At 45.8% G+C, this 18544-nt stretch overlaps 1 protein-coding gene across 1 annotated transcript in view; it reads left to right on the plus strand.

Annotated features, from left to right (window-relative positions):
• Positions 1-18544, plus strand: part of LOC124613640 (sodium/potassium/calcium exchanger Nckx30C) — a 1525550-nt gene that overhangs the window by 74691 nt on the left and 1432315 nt on the right. The window contains exons 3-4 of the mRNA XM_047142355.1: positions 14911-15051; positions 15270-15917. Of these exons, the coding sequence (XP_046998311.1) occupies positions 14911-15051; positions 15270-15917 (789 nt within the window). The remainder of the gene's footprint in view (positions 1-14910; positions 15052-15269; positions 15918-18544) is intronic.

An 18544-nucleotide genomic window follows, 5' to 3' on the forward strand; every position in this document is an offset into this window, starting at 1 on the left:
AGATCCGGTAGTCTTTCATTTTCTCAATAAAGTGTCTTAAATTAGTTTATTGTATTTGATATCCTGTGTAATCGTTGTAAATATAATCGACTGTTTGGAAAATATATGATTCGTTGTAAGACAGATTACTTATTTTGTGAATTTTGTAATCCTACATGTGTAATGCATGACTGGGATCTTTCAGACGCGTTATCAGACAAACCCTTCTTTTCAGTAGTTCATTTGTCACCGATTTGAGTGGCGTATTAAAGTAGCAACTTACTGATAACTGTTATCAATTCTGCACAGTCTGTACTCTTTGTTCTCGAGTTGGAAAGTACTTTAAATGCTAAAACTGAATATTCACTTGAAGCTAAGTGCATTGCCCATTGCCAGAATACTTTCAGATGAACATATTTTACTTTGACAAAAAGAATAATTATGTAAGACACTTATTCTTCACACCGAACAGTGATACAATACTACCTGTAAGACACAAAAGAACATAATCTGAAGTCAGCATAACTGATCAAAAATTTGAATCATCTATTACTGAACTGCTTGAAGATGAATCTGTCTTTGATCTGGAATAGCAGATATTCAAACAATTTTGATTTCTAGGATAATCAACTCGCGTTTTCTAGCACCTTAAGTGAAGTAAGCAGTGAAGAATTAGACGATAGAGACTACAATTTTGGTGATATCCTTATCGGTCACGATGAAACGCAGCAGAGAAAATCGCTGCCACCAGTGAGCAGAATGAGGGTACCTAATACTATGAAAATCGCTCCTGATTCATTAACAGGCTATGTAACAAAACAAAAATAAAATTTCACTATGAATTATGTCTTCCACGTCCAGAGAAGTTTGATCGTCATCAGTTTGGTTTGAATTTGACATTTATACGTGGCCAAGATAAATAAAATTGTGATATTTCTAATTTCCGTGTACCACAGCACCAATGAAGATGGACATAAAGTCTAGTGAAACAATGTTTCATTCTATAATGAATGTAAATCAGGAGTTGGTTCTCTTGGTCAGATAACACGTACATGCACTTGAAAGGGACGTCAAGAAGATGATATTTAGTCTTATAGACGAACGTATTAGATATAGTAACAATAGCCGTCTTGTGCTTGTTTTCACAGCAGCTTCCCACCTACACTGAAGAGCCAAAGAAACTGGTACACCTGCCTAATATCGAGTGGGACCCCAGCGAGCACCCAAGTGCCCCAGTACCACGTGGCATGGACTCGACTAATGTCTGAAGTAGTGCTGGAGGGAATCGACACAATGAATCCTGCAGGGCTGTCCATAAATGCGTAAGAGTATGAGGGGTGGATTTCTCTTCTGAACAGCACGTTGTAAGGCGTCCCAGCTATGCTCAATAAAGTTCATTTCTGGGGAGTTTGGTGGTCAGCGGAAGTATTTAAACTCAGAAGATTGTTCCTGGAGCCACTCTGTAGCAATTTTGAACGTGTGGTGTATCGGATTGTCCTGCTGGAATTGCACAAGCCGTCGGAATGCACAATGGACATGAATGGACGAAGGTGATCAGACAGAATGCTTACGTACATTGCACCTGTCAGAGTCTTATCTAGACGTATCAGGTGTAACATATCATTCCAACTGCATACATCTCACACGATTACAGAACCTCCATCAGCTTGAACAGTCCACTGCCGACATGCAGGATCCATGGATTCATGAGGTTGTCTCCATACCCGTACACGTCCATCCACTCGATACAATTTGCAACGAGACTTTTTCGACCAGGCATGATGTTTCCAGTCATCAACAGTTCAATGTCGGTGTTGACGGGCCCAGGCGAGGCGTAAAGCTTTGTGTTGCGCTCCGAAAACCCATTCGATGATGTTTCGTTGAATATTTCGCATGCTGGCACTTATTGATGGCCCAGCATTGAAATCTGTGGCAATTTGCGAGATTGTTGCACTTCTGTCACGCTGAACGATTCTCATCAATCGTCATTGGTCCCCTTCTTGCAGGAACTTTTTCCAGCCGCAGTGATAATGGTGATTTAATGTTTTACCGGATCCCTGATACGCACGGTACACTCGTGAAATGGTCGTACGGGAAAATTCCCACTTCATCGCTACCTCGGAGATTCTGTGTCCCATCGCCCTTGCGGCGACTATGACACCTCGTTCAAACACACTTAAATCTTGAAAACCTGCCGTTTTAACGGCAGGAATCGATCTAACAACTGCGTCAAGCACTTGTCGCATGTAGGCATTGCCGACCACAACGCAGTATTCTCCCAGTTTATATACACTTTGTGATCAAAAGTATCCGGGAACTCCAAAAAACATACGTTTTTCATATCAGATGAACTGTGTTGCCACCTACTGCCAGGTACTCCATATCAGCGACCTCAGAAGTCATTCGACATCGTGAGAGAGCAGAATGGGGCGCTCCGCGGAACTCACGGACTTCGAACGTGGTAAGGTGAATGGTTCAAATGGCTCTGAGCACTATGGGACTCAACATCTTAGGTCATAAGTCCCCTAGAACTTAGAACTACTTAAATCTAACTAACCTAAGGACATCACACACACCCATGCCCGAGGCAGGATTCGAACCTGCGACCGTAGCAGTCCCGCGGTTCCGGACTGCAGCGCCAGAACCGCTAGACCACCGCGGCCGGCGGTAAGGTGAATGGGTGTCACTTGTGTCATACGTCTGTACGCAAGATTTCCACACTTCTAAACATTCCTAGGTCCACTGTTTCCGATGTGATAGTGAAGTGGAAGCGTGAAGGGACACGTACACCACAAAAGTGTATAGGCCGACCTCGTCTGTTGACTGACAGAGACTGCCGACGGTTGAAGAGGATCGTAATGTGTAATAGGCAGACATCTATCCAGACCATCACACAGGAATCCAAAATGCATCAGGATCCACTGCATGTACTACGACAGTTAGGGGGGATGTGAGAAAACTTGGATTTCATGGTTGAGCGGCTGCTCATAAGCCACACATCACGCCGGTAAATTCAAAACGACGCCTCGCTACTTGTGAAGAGAATAAACATTGGACGATTGAACAGTGTAAAAACGTTGTGTGAAGTGACGGATCACGGTACACAATGTGGCGATCCGGTGGCAGGGTGTGCTTATGGTGAATGCCCGGTGAACGTCATCTGCCAGCGTGTGTAGTGCCAACAATAAAATTCGGAGGCTGTGGTGTTATGGTGAGGTCCTGTTTTCCATGGAGGGAGCTTGCACCCCTTGTTGTTCTGTTTGGCACTATCACAGCACAGGCCTACATTGATATTTTAAGAACCTTCTTGCCTCCCACTATTGAAGAGCAATTCGGGGATGGCGATTGCAGTTTTCAACTCGATCGAGTACATGTTCATAATACACGGCCTGTGGCGGGGTGGTTACACGACAATAACATCTCTGTAATGGACAGGTCTGCGCAGGGTCCTGGCCTGAATCCTATAGAACACGTTTGGAATGTTTTGGAACGCCTATTTCGTGCCAGGCATCATCTACCGACATCGATATCTCACCTCAATGCAGCACTCCGTGAAGAATGGGCTGCCATTCCCCAAGAAACCTTCCAGCACCTGATCGAACGTATGCTTGGGAAAGTGGAACCTGTCATCAAGGCTAAGGGTGGGCCAAAACCATATTCCAACATTACCGATGGAGGGCGCCACGAATTTGTAAGTCATTTTCAGCCAAGTGTCCGGATACTTCTGATCACATAGTGTATCTCCGTATTAGAATACACATGCCTATACCAGTTTCTTTGGCTTTTCACTGTATAAAGGGAGAATTTCTCTCATACTGAAAGGTGACTGTTCTACAAGTCACAGAAGAGCTCGCCAACAGGGAAGATTGCGGAAAATGGAAGATCTCCTAAAAGACCATGGTCCATGTGCCCACATCGATTAAATAGAAAAAGTGGTCAAATATGTTACAAATACACGAAAAATATATGCAAAGAAAGGAGTGATGTTATTTATGAAGAATGTTATTTCTTATGAGCAAATCTTCTGACGTGGATCAGTAAAACTGAGAGTTAGTTATTCACTCTCAGAAAAGTTACAAAGTACGTTATAATGCTGTATTTCATATTGTACTAAAATAGTGGTCACAGTATCATAATAAATGCTTTCTTATCAATTCTGTCTCACCAAGTATGATAATGTTTCGATTAATATCAGTACCTTCTATTAGTTGAAGGCAGGGATCTTGATAGACTCCTCTCATACGTTTTTGCGAGTTCAGACACGTGTCAAAGGGCTAAAAACGCAGTATGTCACTGCGCCTTCGAGAGCTTACTGCATGTTAGAAAGTCGGTGGTCCAAGAACTTAGTCTTGAGGGACAACGCAAGTTACGGTAATGGAATAGCGATATGTACATATAAAGATGGCGGTAGTATTGCGTACACAAGGTATAAAAGGGTAGTGTAATGGCGAAACTGTCATTTATACTCAAGCGATTCATGTGGAAAGGTTTCCGACGTTGTTATGGCCGTACGACTGGAAGTAAGAGACTCTGAACGCGGAATGGTAGTTGGAGCTAGACACATGGATCGGAAATCGTTTGAGAATTCAATATTCCGAGATTTGCAGTGTCAGGAGTGTGCCGAGAATCCAAGTATCAAGCATTACCCCTCACCACTGACAACAAAGTGGACGACGGCCTTCACTTAACGACCGAGAGCAACAGCGCTTGCGTAGAGCTGTCAGTGCTAACAGACAAGCAACACTGCGTGAAACGACCACAGAAATCAACGAACTTATCCGTTAGGGCAGTGCGGCGAAATTTGGCTTTAGTAGGCTATGGCAGCAGACGACCGACGAGAGCGCCTTTGGTAAGAGCAGACACATGCCTGCAGCGCCTCTCCTAGGCTCTTTAACGTATCATTTGGACCCTAGGCGACTGGAAAATCGTGGCTTGCTCAGGTGACTCCCGATTTATGTTGGTAAGAACTGAAGGTAGGGTTCGAGTGTAGCACAGCCCCCATGAAACCATGGTCGGAAGTCGTCAATAAGAAAGAAGGATCCTTTATTGTATGATTATATGATAGCGGAACAAACACTAGTAGCAGTTACTTCTGTAAAATATCTGGGAGTATGCGTGCGGAACGATTTGAAGTGGAATGATCATATAAAATTAATTGTTGGTAAGGCGGGTACCAGGTTGAGATTCATTGGGAGAGTGCTTAGAAAATGTAGTCCATCAACAAAGGAGGTGGCTTACAAAACACTCGTTCGACCTATACTTGAGTATTGCTCATCAGTGTGGGATCCGTACCAGATCGGTTTGACGGAGGAGATAGAGAAGATCCAAAGAAGAGCGGCGCGTTTCGTCACAGGGTTATTTGGTAACCGTGATAGCGTTACGGAGATGTTTAATAAACTCAAGTGGCAGACTCTGCAAGAGAGGCGCTCTGCATCGCGGTGTAGATTGCTCGCCAGGTTTCGAGAGGGTGCGTTTCTGGATGAGGTATCGAATATATTGCTTCCCCCTACTTATACCTCCCGAGGAGATCACGAATGTAAAATTAGAGAGATTAGAGCGCGCACGGAGGCTTTACTGCAGTCGTTCTTCCCGCGAACCATACGCGACTGGAACAGGAAAGGGAGGTAATGACAGTGGCACGTAAAGTGCCCTCCGCCACACACCGTTGGGTGGCTTGCGGAGTATAAATGTAGATGTAGATGTAAGGCACAGTGCGAGCTGGTGGTGGTTCCATAATGGTGTGGGCTGTGTTTACATGGAATGGACTGGGTTATCTGATCAAACTAAACAATCAATAAGTGGAAAAGGTTATGTTCGGCTACTTGGAGACCATTTGCAGCCATTCATGGATGTTATGTTCCCTAACAACGGTGGAATTTTTATGGATGATGGGCCATGTCACTGGCCCACAATTGTTCGTGACTGTCTTGAAGAACATGCTGGATAATTCGAGCTAATGATTTGGCCTCCCAGATCATCTGACATGAATCCAATCGAACATCCATGGGACATGAGCAAGAGGTCAGAAAGCGCACAAAATCCTGCACCGGCAATATTTTCGAAATTATGAACGGCTGTAGAGGCATCACGGTTCAGTATTTCTGTAGGGGACTTCCAACGTCTTGTGGAGTCCACGCTACGTCGAGTAGCTTCACTATACCGGGAAAAAGAAGGTCCGGCACGATATTAGGAGGTGTCACATGACTTTTGCCACCTCAGTGTACGTCACGTATGCAAACAGCATTATCTCATAAGCCCCTGGATCTATTTCAACCAAACTTGGTACACGTATTACTTGCTATCTGGGACGAAATACTGTGAAGGTGATGACGGACTGGTGGGCAGAGCAGAGAAGGGGGAGAGGAGGAGGTGGAAGGGAAGAGGGGTGAGAAGGAGATGGAGAGAGTAGGGAGCAGAAGATGGAGTATGAGAAGAGTGGAGTAAATAAACACGCAGGCAATGCTGTTTTTCTCAGGTAGTTGATTATAAAGATAACTGTGACAGCACTACGTTTTGAAACCACGCCAACTGGAAACGCCACATGCTGTTTTTATAGTTGCTGTGGTAAGCAATGTCAAGAGCGTTATGCAGCTTGGAGAAGTTTTTGAAGATGTTTGACTAGTTTCGAGACCTTATTTTCCTTTACTTTGACAACACGAAACTTCGACAATAAACAGTGTGTCTCCACGATGTACGATTAACAGCTGTGGTTGAAGTACGGTTATCATGTAGGCAGCTGATTTAGCAGTGTTGCTAAGTGTGTCTCATACGAACTGAGATCAACACAGGACTTCATTCTGTTGATGTAAGTGTAGTTTTACATAACATAGCGAATTTGTGAACTGGGTCCATTTTATGAACTAAGTTCGAAATTGATATCCTGTCAGTGGCATTAATATAAGCAGATGTTATTGTGTAATTTTGTAATTACAACATCGACTGATTTCAGTCGATTATGTTTAGCTACTCTTGCCTTACCTTTTTTTATATTTTCCAAGACACTACCCATTCTGGTCAACTCGTCTTCCATGTTCTTTGGCTTCTCCGATGGATCCACAGTATCATCGGCAAATCACAAACGTATTATTAGCTCCCCCTAAGATTTAATTTCCTTGAAGATTCCTTCTTGGTTTCTTTTGTAGTTAGCACAACGTAATATTGGGAATAGCCAACAATCCCGTCTCAATCTTTTTTCTGCTACTGTATCTCTTTCAAGAGCTCTGTAACTGCAGTTTGCCTTGGAAGTAGCGACAGTAACCAGGTTTGGAAATCTGTTGACTGGGTTGCCAGTTAGTACATAGTGGATGATTTTTCTAGATGTTGTGACGTGCCTGTTCCCTAGTGGAACAATACCACGGCATGGATTACTAGTCGAAACTTGGAGAGGTGATCTGTTCAGCGATACATGTCATTTATCTGGACGTCTTGTAGTTTCCAGTCAGTTGTCTTCCGAAAACACGGAGATACTTCTGCACAAACATATACGTTTTCAATATTTTCCTGAGCTCTGCAAAGATAACTCATGAACTGGATAGTCTGTATCCCAGATAACTTGGGGCTTAGTGTGAGTTGAAAAAACAGAAATACTTTCGAGTTAAAAAAACCATATTTCACTGCCGAATTTGAGAATGTATTGTGTGTTATAAAGTGGGTTGTCCAAGAATGCGGGCTTGAGCACATCCCAAATTAAGGTAGTCTAATTATACGCTGAGGTGTCAAAAGTCATGGGATAGTGATATATACGCATACAGATGATAATAATACAGCGTCCACAAGCTATAAAAGGGCCTTGTATTGGCGGAGCTGTCATTTGTACTCAGGCGATTCATGTGAAAACATTGGCGATGTAATTATGGCCGCGTGACGGGAATCAACAAAATAGTTCAAATGGCTCTGAGCACTATGGGACTCAACATCTGAGGTCATCAGTCCCCTAGAACTTAGAACTACTTAAACCTAACTAACCTAAGGACAACACACACAGCCATGCCCGAGGCTGGATTCGAACCTGCGACCGTAGCGGTCCCGCGGTTCCAGACTGAAGCGCCTAGAACCGCACGGCCACACCGGCCGGCGGGAATCAACAGACTTAGAATGTGGAATGGTAGTTGGAGCTAGAAGCATGGGATATGCCATTTCGGAAATCGTTAGGGAACTCAACATTCCGAGATCCACAGTGTCAAAACCAAGTTTCAGGCATGACGTCTCACTACAAACAACGCAGTGGCCTACGGCCTTCACTTAGCGACCGAGAGCAGCGGCGTTTGCATAGAATTGTCAGTGCTAACAGACAAGCAACATTATGTGAAATGATCGCAGAAATCAATTTGGGACCTGCGACGAACGTATTATTTAGGGCAGTGTGAAATTTGGCGTTAAAGGTTTATGGCAGCAGACGACCGACGGGTGTGCCTTCGCTAGCAGTTCGATATCGCCTGCGGTGTCTCTCCTGGTTTGATGCGGCTGGAGACGAATTCCCCTCCTGTGACATCCTTTTCATCTCAGAGCAGCACTTGCAACCTACGTCCTCAGTTATTTGGTCGATGTATTCCAATCTCTGTCTTTTTTTACAGTTTTTTATCCTCTACACCTCCCTCAGGTACTATGGAAGCTACTCCCTAATATTTTAACGGATGTCCTATCACCCTGTCCCTTCTTCTTGTTAGTATTTTCCATATGTTCCTTTCCTCACCGTTTCTCCTGAGAATCTTCTCACTCCTTACCTTATCAGTCCATCTAATTTTCAACATTCTTCTGTCGCACCACTACTCAAAGGCTTTGATTCTCTTTTGTTCTGATTTTCACACAGTCCACGTCTCACTGCCATACAGTGCTGTGTTCCAGACGGACTTTCTCAGAAATTTCTTCCTCAGAGACCTATGTTTGCTACTACCAGACTTCTCTTGGCAAAGAATGCCTTAGACGACTGAAAACCCGTGGCGTGTCAAATGAGTCCCGAATTCATTCGGTAAGAACTGATAGTAGGGTTTAACTGTGGCGCACACACCACGAAGCCTTAGACCAAAGCTGTCATCATTGTGCTGTGCAAGCCATTATGGTATGGGTTGTGTTTACATGGAGTGGACTGGGTCGTCTGATGTAACCGAACCGATCATTGACTGGAGTCGGCCATAGTGACCGAGCGGTTCTAGGTTCTACAGTCTTGACATGAATCCCATCGAACATTTATGGGACATCTTACAGCGGCAACACTGTTGTAATTATGGACGGCTATAGAGGCAGCATGGCTCAGTATGTCTGAAAGGGACTTGCAACGACGTGTGGAGTCTATGCCACGTCAAGCTGCTTCACTACGCTGGCCAGGAAGAGGTCCGGCACTATATTAGGCAGTACACCACGCTGTTGTCACCTCAGTTTATCTCCTTTCCAAATATGTTCTCGATTTACTTCATAGCATGCTTAATGTGCATATTGGACAGTATCCATTTCTGTTGCCGTATTTAAGTGCTCCAGTTCTTATAACTGAACTCCGCCCTGGAAGGACCGACAGCAGCCCCCATGGAAACCTCTCAACTGGGCTGCCATTTCGTTGCAGTAATACGTAGTTGAAGATTTGCATATATTTTATGACATGTCTGCTGTCTAGCAGAACAAAACCACGGCAAGAGTGAGGCCACCGATATACGTCATTTTCCTAGACGTCTTGTACACTACTGGCCATTAAAATTGCTACACGAAGAAGAAATGCAGATGATAAACGGATATTCACTGGACAAATATATATATTTTCACGCAGTTTTGGTGCATAGATCCTGAGAAATCAGTACCCAGAACAACGACCTCTGGCCGTAATAACGGCCTTGATACGCATGGGCATTGAGTCAGACAGAGCTTGGATGGCGTGTACAGGTACAACTGCCCATGCACCTCCAACACGATACCACAGTTCATCAAGAGTAGTGACTGGCGTATTGTGACGAGCCAGTTGCTCGGCCACCATTGACCAGACGTTTTCAATTGGTGAGAGATCTGTAGAATGTGCTGGCCAGGGCAGCAGTCGAACATTTTCTGTATCCAGAAAGACCCGTACATGACCTGCAACATGCGGTCGTGCATTACCCTTCTGAAATGTAGGGTTTCGCAGGGATCGACTGAAGGGTAGAGCCACGGGTCGTAATACATCTGAAATGCAACGTCCACTGTTCAAAGTGCCGTCAATGCGAACAAGAGGTGACCGAAACGTGTAGCAATGGCACCACATACCATCACGCCGGGTGATACGCTAGTATGCCTATGACTAATACACGCTTCCAATGTGCGTTCACCACGATGTCGCCAAACACGGATGCGACCATCATGATGCCGTAAACAGAACCTGGATTCATCCTAAAGGATGACGTTTTGCCGTTCGTGCACCCAGGTTCGTCGTTGAGTACACCATCGCAGGCGCTCCTGTCTGTGATGCAGCGTCAAGGGTAAACGCAGCCATGGCCACCGATCTGATAGTGCATGCTGCTGCAAACGTCGTCGAACTGTTCGTGCACATGGTTGTTGTCTTGCAAACGTCCCCATCTGTTGACTCAGAGATCGAGACGTGGCTGCATGATCCGCTACAGCCATGCGGATAAGATGCCTGTCATCTCGACTGCTTGTGATGCGAGGCCGTTGGGATCCAGCACGGCGTTCCGTATTACCCTCCTAACCCCACCGATTGCATATTCTGCTAACAGTCATTGGATCTCGACCAACGCGAGCAGCAATGTCGCGAAACTATAAACCGGAATCGCGATAAGCTACAATCCGACCTTTATCAAAGCCGGATACGTGATGGTTCGCATTTCTCCTGCTTACACGAGGCATCACAACAACGTTTCACCAGGCAACGCCGGTCAACTGCTGTTTGTGTATGAGAAATCGGTTGGAAACTTTCCTCTTGTCAGCACGTTGTGGGTGTCGCCACCGGCGCCAACCTTGTGTGAATGCTCTGAAAAGGTAATCATTTGCATATCACAGCATCCTCTTCCTGACGGTTAAATTTCGCGTTTGTAGCACGTCATCTTCGTGTTGTAGCAATTTTAGTGGCCAGTAGTGTAGTTTTCACGCAGTCGTCTCCCGAAATCCTGGAGACATTTTTGTAGAAACATGTGTATTTCTAGAAACTGCTGGATTCTGCATGGATAATGCACAAATCGGATATTCTGTGTCCCATATATCTTGGAGCTCGCTGTGTATGAAAAAATAAAAATGAAACATTATTCCACTGCCATTTTGGAAAGTGTATTGCGTGTTAGGGAAAAGGTCAGCCAAGAATGCAATTTTCAGGAAATTCTGGAGTTACCTCAGCCAAGCCCGCCCGGTTGGCCGTGCGGTCTAACGCACGGCTTGCCGGCAGGGAAGGAGCGTCTGGTCCCCGGCACTAATCCGCCCGGCGGATTTGTGTCGGGGTCCTGTGAACTGGTCAGTCTGTGGATAGTTTTTAGCCGGTTTTCCACCTGCCTCGGCGAATGCGGGCTTGTTCCCCTTATTCCGCCTCAGTTACACTATTTCGGCGATTGCTGCTCAAACAAGTTCTCCACGTACGCGTACACCACCATTACTCTACCACGCAAACATAGGGGTTACACTCCGCACAATAACCCTGGGTTCAGTGTGGGGCGGCGGAGGGGTGAAGTGGACTGCGGTAGTCAAATGGTTCAAATGGCTCTGAGCACTATGGGACTTAACATCTGAGGTCATCGGTCCCGCCGGCCGGTGTGGCCGTGCGGTTACAGGCGCTTCAGTCTGGAACCGCGTGACCGCTACGGTCGCAGGTTTGAATCCTGCCTCGGGCATGGATGTGTGTGATGTCCTTAGGTTAGTTAGGTTTAATTAGTTCTAAGTTCTAGGCGACTGATGACCTCAGAAGTTAAGTCGCATAGTGCTCAGAGCCATTTTAACCATTTTCATCGGTCCCCTAGAACTTACAAGGGAACCTCCCCATCGCACCGCCCTCAGATTTAGTTATAAGTTGGCACAGGAGATAGGCCTTGAAAAACTGAACACAGATCAATCGAGAAAACAGGAAGAAGTTGTGTGGAACTATGAGAATAAAAAGCAAAATATGCAAACTTACTAGTCTATGTGCAAGGTATGCAACATCGAGGATAGTGTCAGCAAAGGAGCGCCGTGGTCCCGTGGTTAGCGTGAGTAGCTGCGAAGCGAGAGGTCCGAGGTTCAAGTCTTCCCACGAGTGAAAAGTTTACCTTCTTTATTTCCGCAAATTTATGATCTGTCCGTTCGTTCATTGACGTCTCTGTTTACTGTAATAAGTTTAGTGTCTGTGTTTTGCGACCGCACCGCAAAACCGTGCGATTAGTAGACGAAAGGACGTGCCTCTCCAATGGGAACCGAAAACGTTTGATCGCAAGGTCATAGGTCAACCGATTCCTCCACAGGAAAACAAGTCTGATATATTCTATACGAAACTGGTGACGGCATGTGCGTCACATGACAGCAATATGTTGTCGACCCACCTAACTTGCACACTTGGCGAATGGGTAAAAAGATTCTTCTACCTTGCCCGATTTAGGTTTTCTTGTGGATATGATACTCACTTCCAAAAAAGTGATGAAAACATAAGAGTTTGTCACATATACTGCAACAAATGAATGCAACGGTTTCACAGTCGCACAGTTTTCCGTGTGCTCTGTCAAAACATATGTTTTCAACGGTTTCAAATTTTTCCGTGTGTAGACCGTCAAATCCTGCATATGTCCAAGCGTATCTGAACATGTCCCGGAATTTTGGAGCGCGAAGTTGATTATATAAAAAATTAAACTTTACACTCGAGGGAAGACTTGAACCAAGGGTTTTTTTTTTTTTTTTTAAATTCGCATTTTGTTCGTTTACGTTCGTTGATTTGTTCGGGCCGGACGTCTTAAGACAGCCATTTAAGTTCGTTGTTGATCGATTACCTCAGTTTTTTTGTTACAGAGGGCAGCTAACCCTCTGACCGAACACGCTGAGCTACCGTACCGGCTTAATCTCTTTTTGTTCGGTTTCGTTCGTTGAATCTGCCCGGGGCGGACGTCGTAAGAGATCCGTTTAAGTTCGTTGTCGATCGATTAACTCAGTTTTTTTATTACAAATGGTAGCTAACCCTCTGACCGAACACGCTGAGCTACCGTGCCGGCGCCCTTCGTTCCGCAGCTGCTCTCGCTAACCACGGGACCACGGCGATCCTGACCGCACATTATCTTTAATGTTGCCTGTCTTGCGCATGGACTACTCAGTTTGTATATTTTGCTTATTTTTTTCATAGTTCCACACAACTTCTTCCTGTTTTCTCGATTGATCTGCGTTCAGTTTTTCTAGGTCTATCCACTGTGCCAACTTATAACTAAATCTAAGGGGGGTGCGATGGGGAGGTTCCCTTGTTAGAACTACTTAAACCTAACTAACCTAAGGATATCACACACATCCATGCTCGAGGCAGGATTCGAACCTGCGACCGTAGCGGTCGCGCGGTTCCAAACTGAAGCGCCTAGAGCCGCTCGACCACAGCGGCCAGCGACTGCGGTAGTCGTCGTGGGGTTGTGGACCACTGCGGCTGCGGGAGGGACGGAGTCTCTCCGTCGTTTCTAGGTCCCCGATTAACATACAATACAATAGCTCACATGGGGAGGCCACCAATTGTGAAATTCAGATTCGATTCATACTGCGCATAATAAAAGCTCATGGTCAGAGGTGTGATGTGGCGAAGCACCAAGATGCACTTCTCAGCCGTTGTCGAGGAGATCGACGGTTAAAAGAAACCGTTGCGGTGAAATACTCTCTACGAATAATATTTTTCTACAGCGTCGTGGCGCAGCGGTAAGCGCTCGGGTTCGCAATCCGAAGGTCGCCGGATCGAATATCGCGCCATGCGAGTTTTTTTATTATTAGTTTTTTGTAATTCAAATATATATATATATATATATATATATATATATATATATATATATATATGTTGGTGAGCGATCATCGCTCTCCAATTGTACCGCCTCCATTTTTCCGTTTGTTTAACAGGGTGTACCAAAGCTGTCACGTCCGCACTGATTTTCGACGATGTTATAAGTTGCGCTAGGGACCGCATCTACCTTCTTTCGAAGTTAGCAGGCAACTACGCTGTTATGCGGCGGCTCGTTTCAGCCCATTCAACATCTGCCCTTCAAGTGTAACGAGCGAGTAACGGAATTTATATTTCATACCTGCGACAGCAAATTTGTGTTCGTGGGGTCTCTATTCTAATTCGAAGGTTTTACTTACGCTGTACCTATTCGTTTCGGAATATCGTTTCTACGTCTTCCGTTAACTATACGTGGTTAACATTATGAAGACAATTATTAACATTTGTGAAATACAGCTTTGTTTGCGGTTTTTCCACGACAAACGACTTTCAACGACTTATTATATGCATAATTGTTGCAACTGATTGCCGGGAATTATATATATATATATATATATATATATATATATATATATATATATATATATATATATGTGTGTGTATACATTTCAATTACAAAAAACAAATACTAAGAAAAAGGTTGCATCGCGCGAGATTCGATCCGGAAGACTTTCGGATTACGAACCCGAGCGCTTACCGCTGCGCCACGACGCTGTAGAAAACTATTAATCGTAGAGAGTATTTGACGGCAACGGTTTCTTTTAACTGTCGATTTTCTCGACAACGGCTGAGAAGTGCATCTTGGTGCTTTGCCACATTACACCTCTGGCCACGAGCTTCTATTATGCGCAGTATGAATCGAATCTGAATTTCACAATTCGCGGCCTCCCCCTGTCAGCCAAATTATATATCGGTACGGCAGGTGTCGTCTCTGTTTGTTTTCTCCGCTGTGACACACTTTCATCTGGCCGGCACACCCGGCGACCGGCGTCACGGGCGGAGGACGGAGGGTAGGGTAGGCAGCGTCCCGCGCACTGGGGCAGCGCTGGCGCGGGTCCGGGCAGCGCAGGGGGAGCGGCGCTGCGGCTGGCGGGGGTGGCGCCGTCGGCGGCGGCGTCGTCAGCGTCGGCGCGGCGGCGCGCGGGCTGCCTATCGACCGGGCGGCGCGCGGGCCGGCCGGCCGAGTCAGGCGGCGGCAGCCGAGGCGAGCGCACACGCCGCAGCGATGGCGCGCCCCGCCAGCCTCCCGCTGGCCCTGCCGCTGCTGCTGCTGCTGCTGCTGGCCGCCGCCGCCCGCTGCGACCGCCGCGCCGGCGCCGCCGCCGCAGCCGCAGCCGCCGCCGACTACTACGCGCTCGGGGACGACGCCTCCGACGCCGACGCCGACGACGCCGCGGCCGAGCTCGCCGGCGACGACGCGCTCGGCAACGACACGTTCGTCAACGACACCGAGGTGCCGGTCAAGGCGCCGCTCTTCCCGCGCGACCTCTTCTCGCTGGAGCAGCGGCGGCGCGGCGCCGTCGTGCTGCACCTGCTCGGCGTCATCTACATGTTCGTCGCGCTCGCCATCGTCTGCGACGAGTTCTTCGTGCCGGCGCTCGACGTCATCATCGAGAAGCTGGACATCCAGGACGACGTGGCGGGCGCCACCTTCATGGCGGCGGGCGGCTCCGCGCCCGAGCTCTTCACCAGCGTCATCGGCGTCTTCGTGTCCTTCGACGACGTCGGCATCGGCACCATCGTCGGCTCGGCCGTCTTCAACATCCTGTTCGTGATCGGCATGTGCGCCATCTTCAGCCGCACCGTGCTGACGCTGACGTGGTGGCCGCTGTTCCGCGACTGCACCTTCTACTCGGCCAGCCTCATCACGCTCATCCTCTTCTTCCGCGACAGCTACATCCACTGGTACGAGGCGCTCATCCTCTTCTGCTTCTACCTCTGCTACGTGTCCTTCATGAAGTGGAACCAGCCCGTGGAGCGCTTCGTCAAGAAGCACCTGTACAAGAACCGGGTGACCCGCGTCCGCAGCACCGACCAGCTCATGCCATCGGTGAGTTGAGCACTCGCGCCATTACAGCCTGCGCTATCCTAGTCGCTCGCTCCCACACCCTCCCTCCGGACCCTCTTCCATCTTCTAGCTCACGAGAATGGACCATAAAATCCCACAAGCTATTAACAATACTACGCACATTCATCAATTCTTTCACAGCGTCACTCTTATAATACGTAGTGTCCCAAATATTTAGTGTAAAAATTACGTAGACAATGGAGCATCCTAAGCGGAGTATAAGTTCTGACACAGGGTCACGCAAGAACCCTTAAAACAGCTTCTGGCTGCTAATTAACTAGAATCCACTTATTGCATACCGGACATGACTCAGCATCATAATTTCAGACAAAGACGTTACACAAAGAATCGCCTCAGGTGATACCTCTGCTACCGATGTTAGCAGAGTTGCTACTTCATTGGCGACTCCATGGAGTGTTCTGTGCACCGCGACCAAATAGTGGATAGAATTGGAAGGAAAATCAGCATTGGCCGTATTTTGTTGTTTTATTGTCCGCAAAATCGATTTTCGGTCACTAAGTGACCATCCTCAGTGCTGTAATATGCAATTAAAATTGGTAGGCACTGGTTTCAAGCTATAACCAGTGCCTACCAATTTTAATTGTATATTACATCACTGAGGACGGTCATTAAGTGACCGAAAATCGATTTTGCGGACAATTAAAAAAGAGTTGCTGCTCGATACGATGCATTATATCAAGATCGGTTCTAGTATTCTGACGACGCCCCAGCGCGCCAATAAAATTTTTATAGCAAGTGGATTCTTATTATTTAGCGACTTGAAAAATATTAATGAAGCGCTTACTTAACACAAATAGAGTATTTTGAGGTAAGGAACTAATGGCCGAATATGAAAATATAGTTTCGTATTGTTCGTAGCAGCTTTCCAAAGCGACAAATGTCAGTTTCAATGCATGCGTTACTATAGCGCATAAAAATTTGGTACACCGTCTTAAATAACCATGTTATATGTTGTATAACGAGAATATACTACGGCCAGCTCCTATGGCACATAAAAGTTTGCTACACCCTCTTAAATAACCCTATTATCTGTTGTATAACGAGAATATGCTGGGGCCAGCTCCTACAGGGACCATGAAGACAAGAATGTACTGACAACAGCGCTCACAAAGGCATTTAAAATCAGTCTTTCGATGCTCCATACTCGAATGAAACGCGAAGAAATCGTAATACGCGCTGCAATGTGTAATACCCTCTACCATGTACTTCAAAGAGGTCTGCAGGGTGTGTACACAAATTCAGAGATGCAACTAGCAATCCTACCAGGAAGTTCCTCTTCGCTGTCAACTGGATTTCTATGTACCAACGATTTCATAGACAAGACACTCCCCCACCCCTCCAATTCGACTACTAGGGTATCTATTGTTCAGATACTCAAGGACATTAATATCGGAGTGAGGTGGTGCACCGTCGTGTTTAAACTGCACACTCTTGCAGACAACATGAGGTACAGTCTCTGTAACTGTGGTAGCCACGTCTCTAATGAAAACCAGGTAACAACGTACAGCATTGAAACTGGGTAACACCATGAAAAAATCTTTCCTATAAAATATCAGTTGTTAATGTCAATAAAAAAAGTATATATTCCTTTCAGAGCATTGGTTCCTACTCTCAAAGTACTCACTTGTGCTCTTCTATCGCCTTACAATTTTTACCCTAAAATTTTGGCACACCCTATATTGTCAACGCGTAGCTCTGAAATGTAACTCCGAGTTTTGAAAGTAAGTGGTATCCTAGTCGGTAAGAATAAAACTGACAACTGCCACTTTCATGTGTACCTTCTGCCACTGATCTGTCACAGCACGCCTAATGTAGTTGGTAGCCACAGATAACAGCAGCAGTAGCTAGTTTTACTACTGACGAATAGCATGGAGGTGCTTCTCGAAACGGCGAGTTTTTTTCTACAACTGACGAGGCTATAATATCAAATCTTTTTTACACAACTCTGACTCTGTTGAATTAACAAAAGATGTACTTCGTATCTAAAATTCAATTCAGTATCGATCAACCGTAAGCACAAGAGCACTGAATGTTTAGTGAATGACGTTACGCTGGATCTTTGCTCTGTTAACTTCCAAAGTAAATAATAATAATGAAATTAGGTTATCCTTTATTACTACTGAGGAGAAAATATTTAAAGATCGAAGAAATGCAGTATAATACCATGCAGACACACAAACACGATCTTGCTGCCACAGTCGCCATCAAGAGCAGTAGAAATATCCTATGTAGCAGCGCCTTTCCTCTCTGTAATTCAAGTATCGCAAAGGAAATGTGTCAGATTACATCCGTCTCGTAAGAAGTGATCTTTTTAGTTTGTAATTTTTTATAAGCTCTTTCTCTGCTTCTTGAAATTATCTTGTGACACCTTCAATTCTTACAACGATGGAAATTTTGTTGGTATCGTCTGTCAGATAATGATTTATACGTATTTATTTTGAACTTACAAAATTGTTCGTTTACTACCATCAACGAGTGTCGACGAAGGAAGAGTTACGTCGAATTTCATATGGCGGACACCGACTACAGCTAACAAGGGGAGGCCGCCAATTGTGAAATTCAGATTCGATTCATACTGCGCATAATAA

This window comes from Schistocerca americana, chromosome 4 (genome assembly GCF_021461395.2).
Source record: "Schistocerca americana isolate TAMUIC-IGC-003095 chromosome 4, iqSchAmer2.1, whole genome shotgun sequence".
Classification (NCBI taxonomy): Eukaryota; Metazoa; Arthropoda; class Insecta; order Orthoptera; family Acrididae; genus Schistocerca; species Schistocerca americana.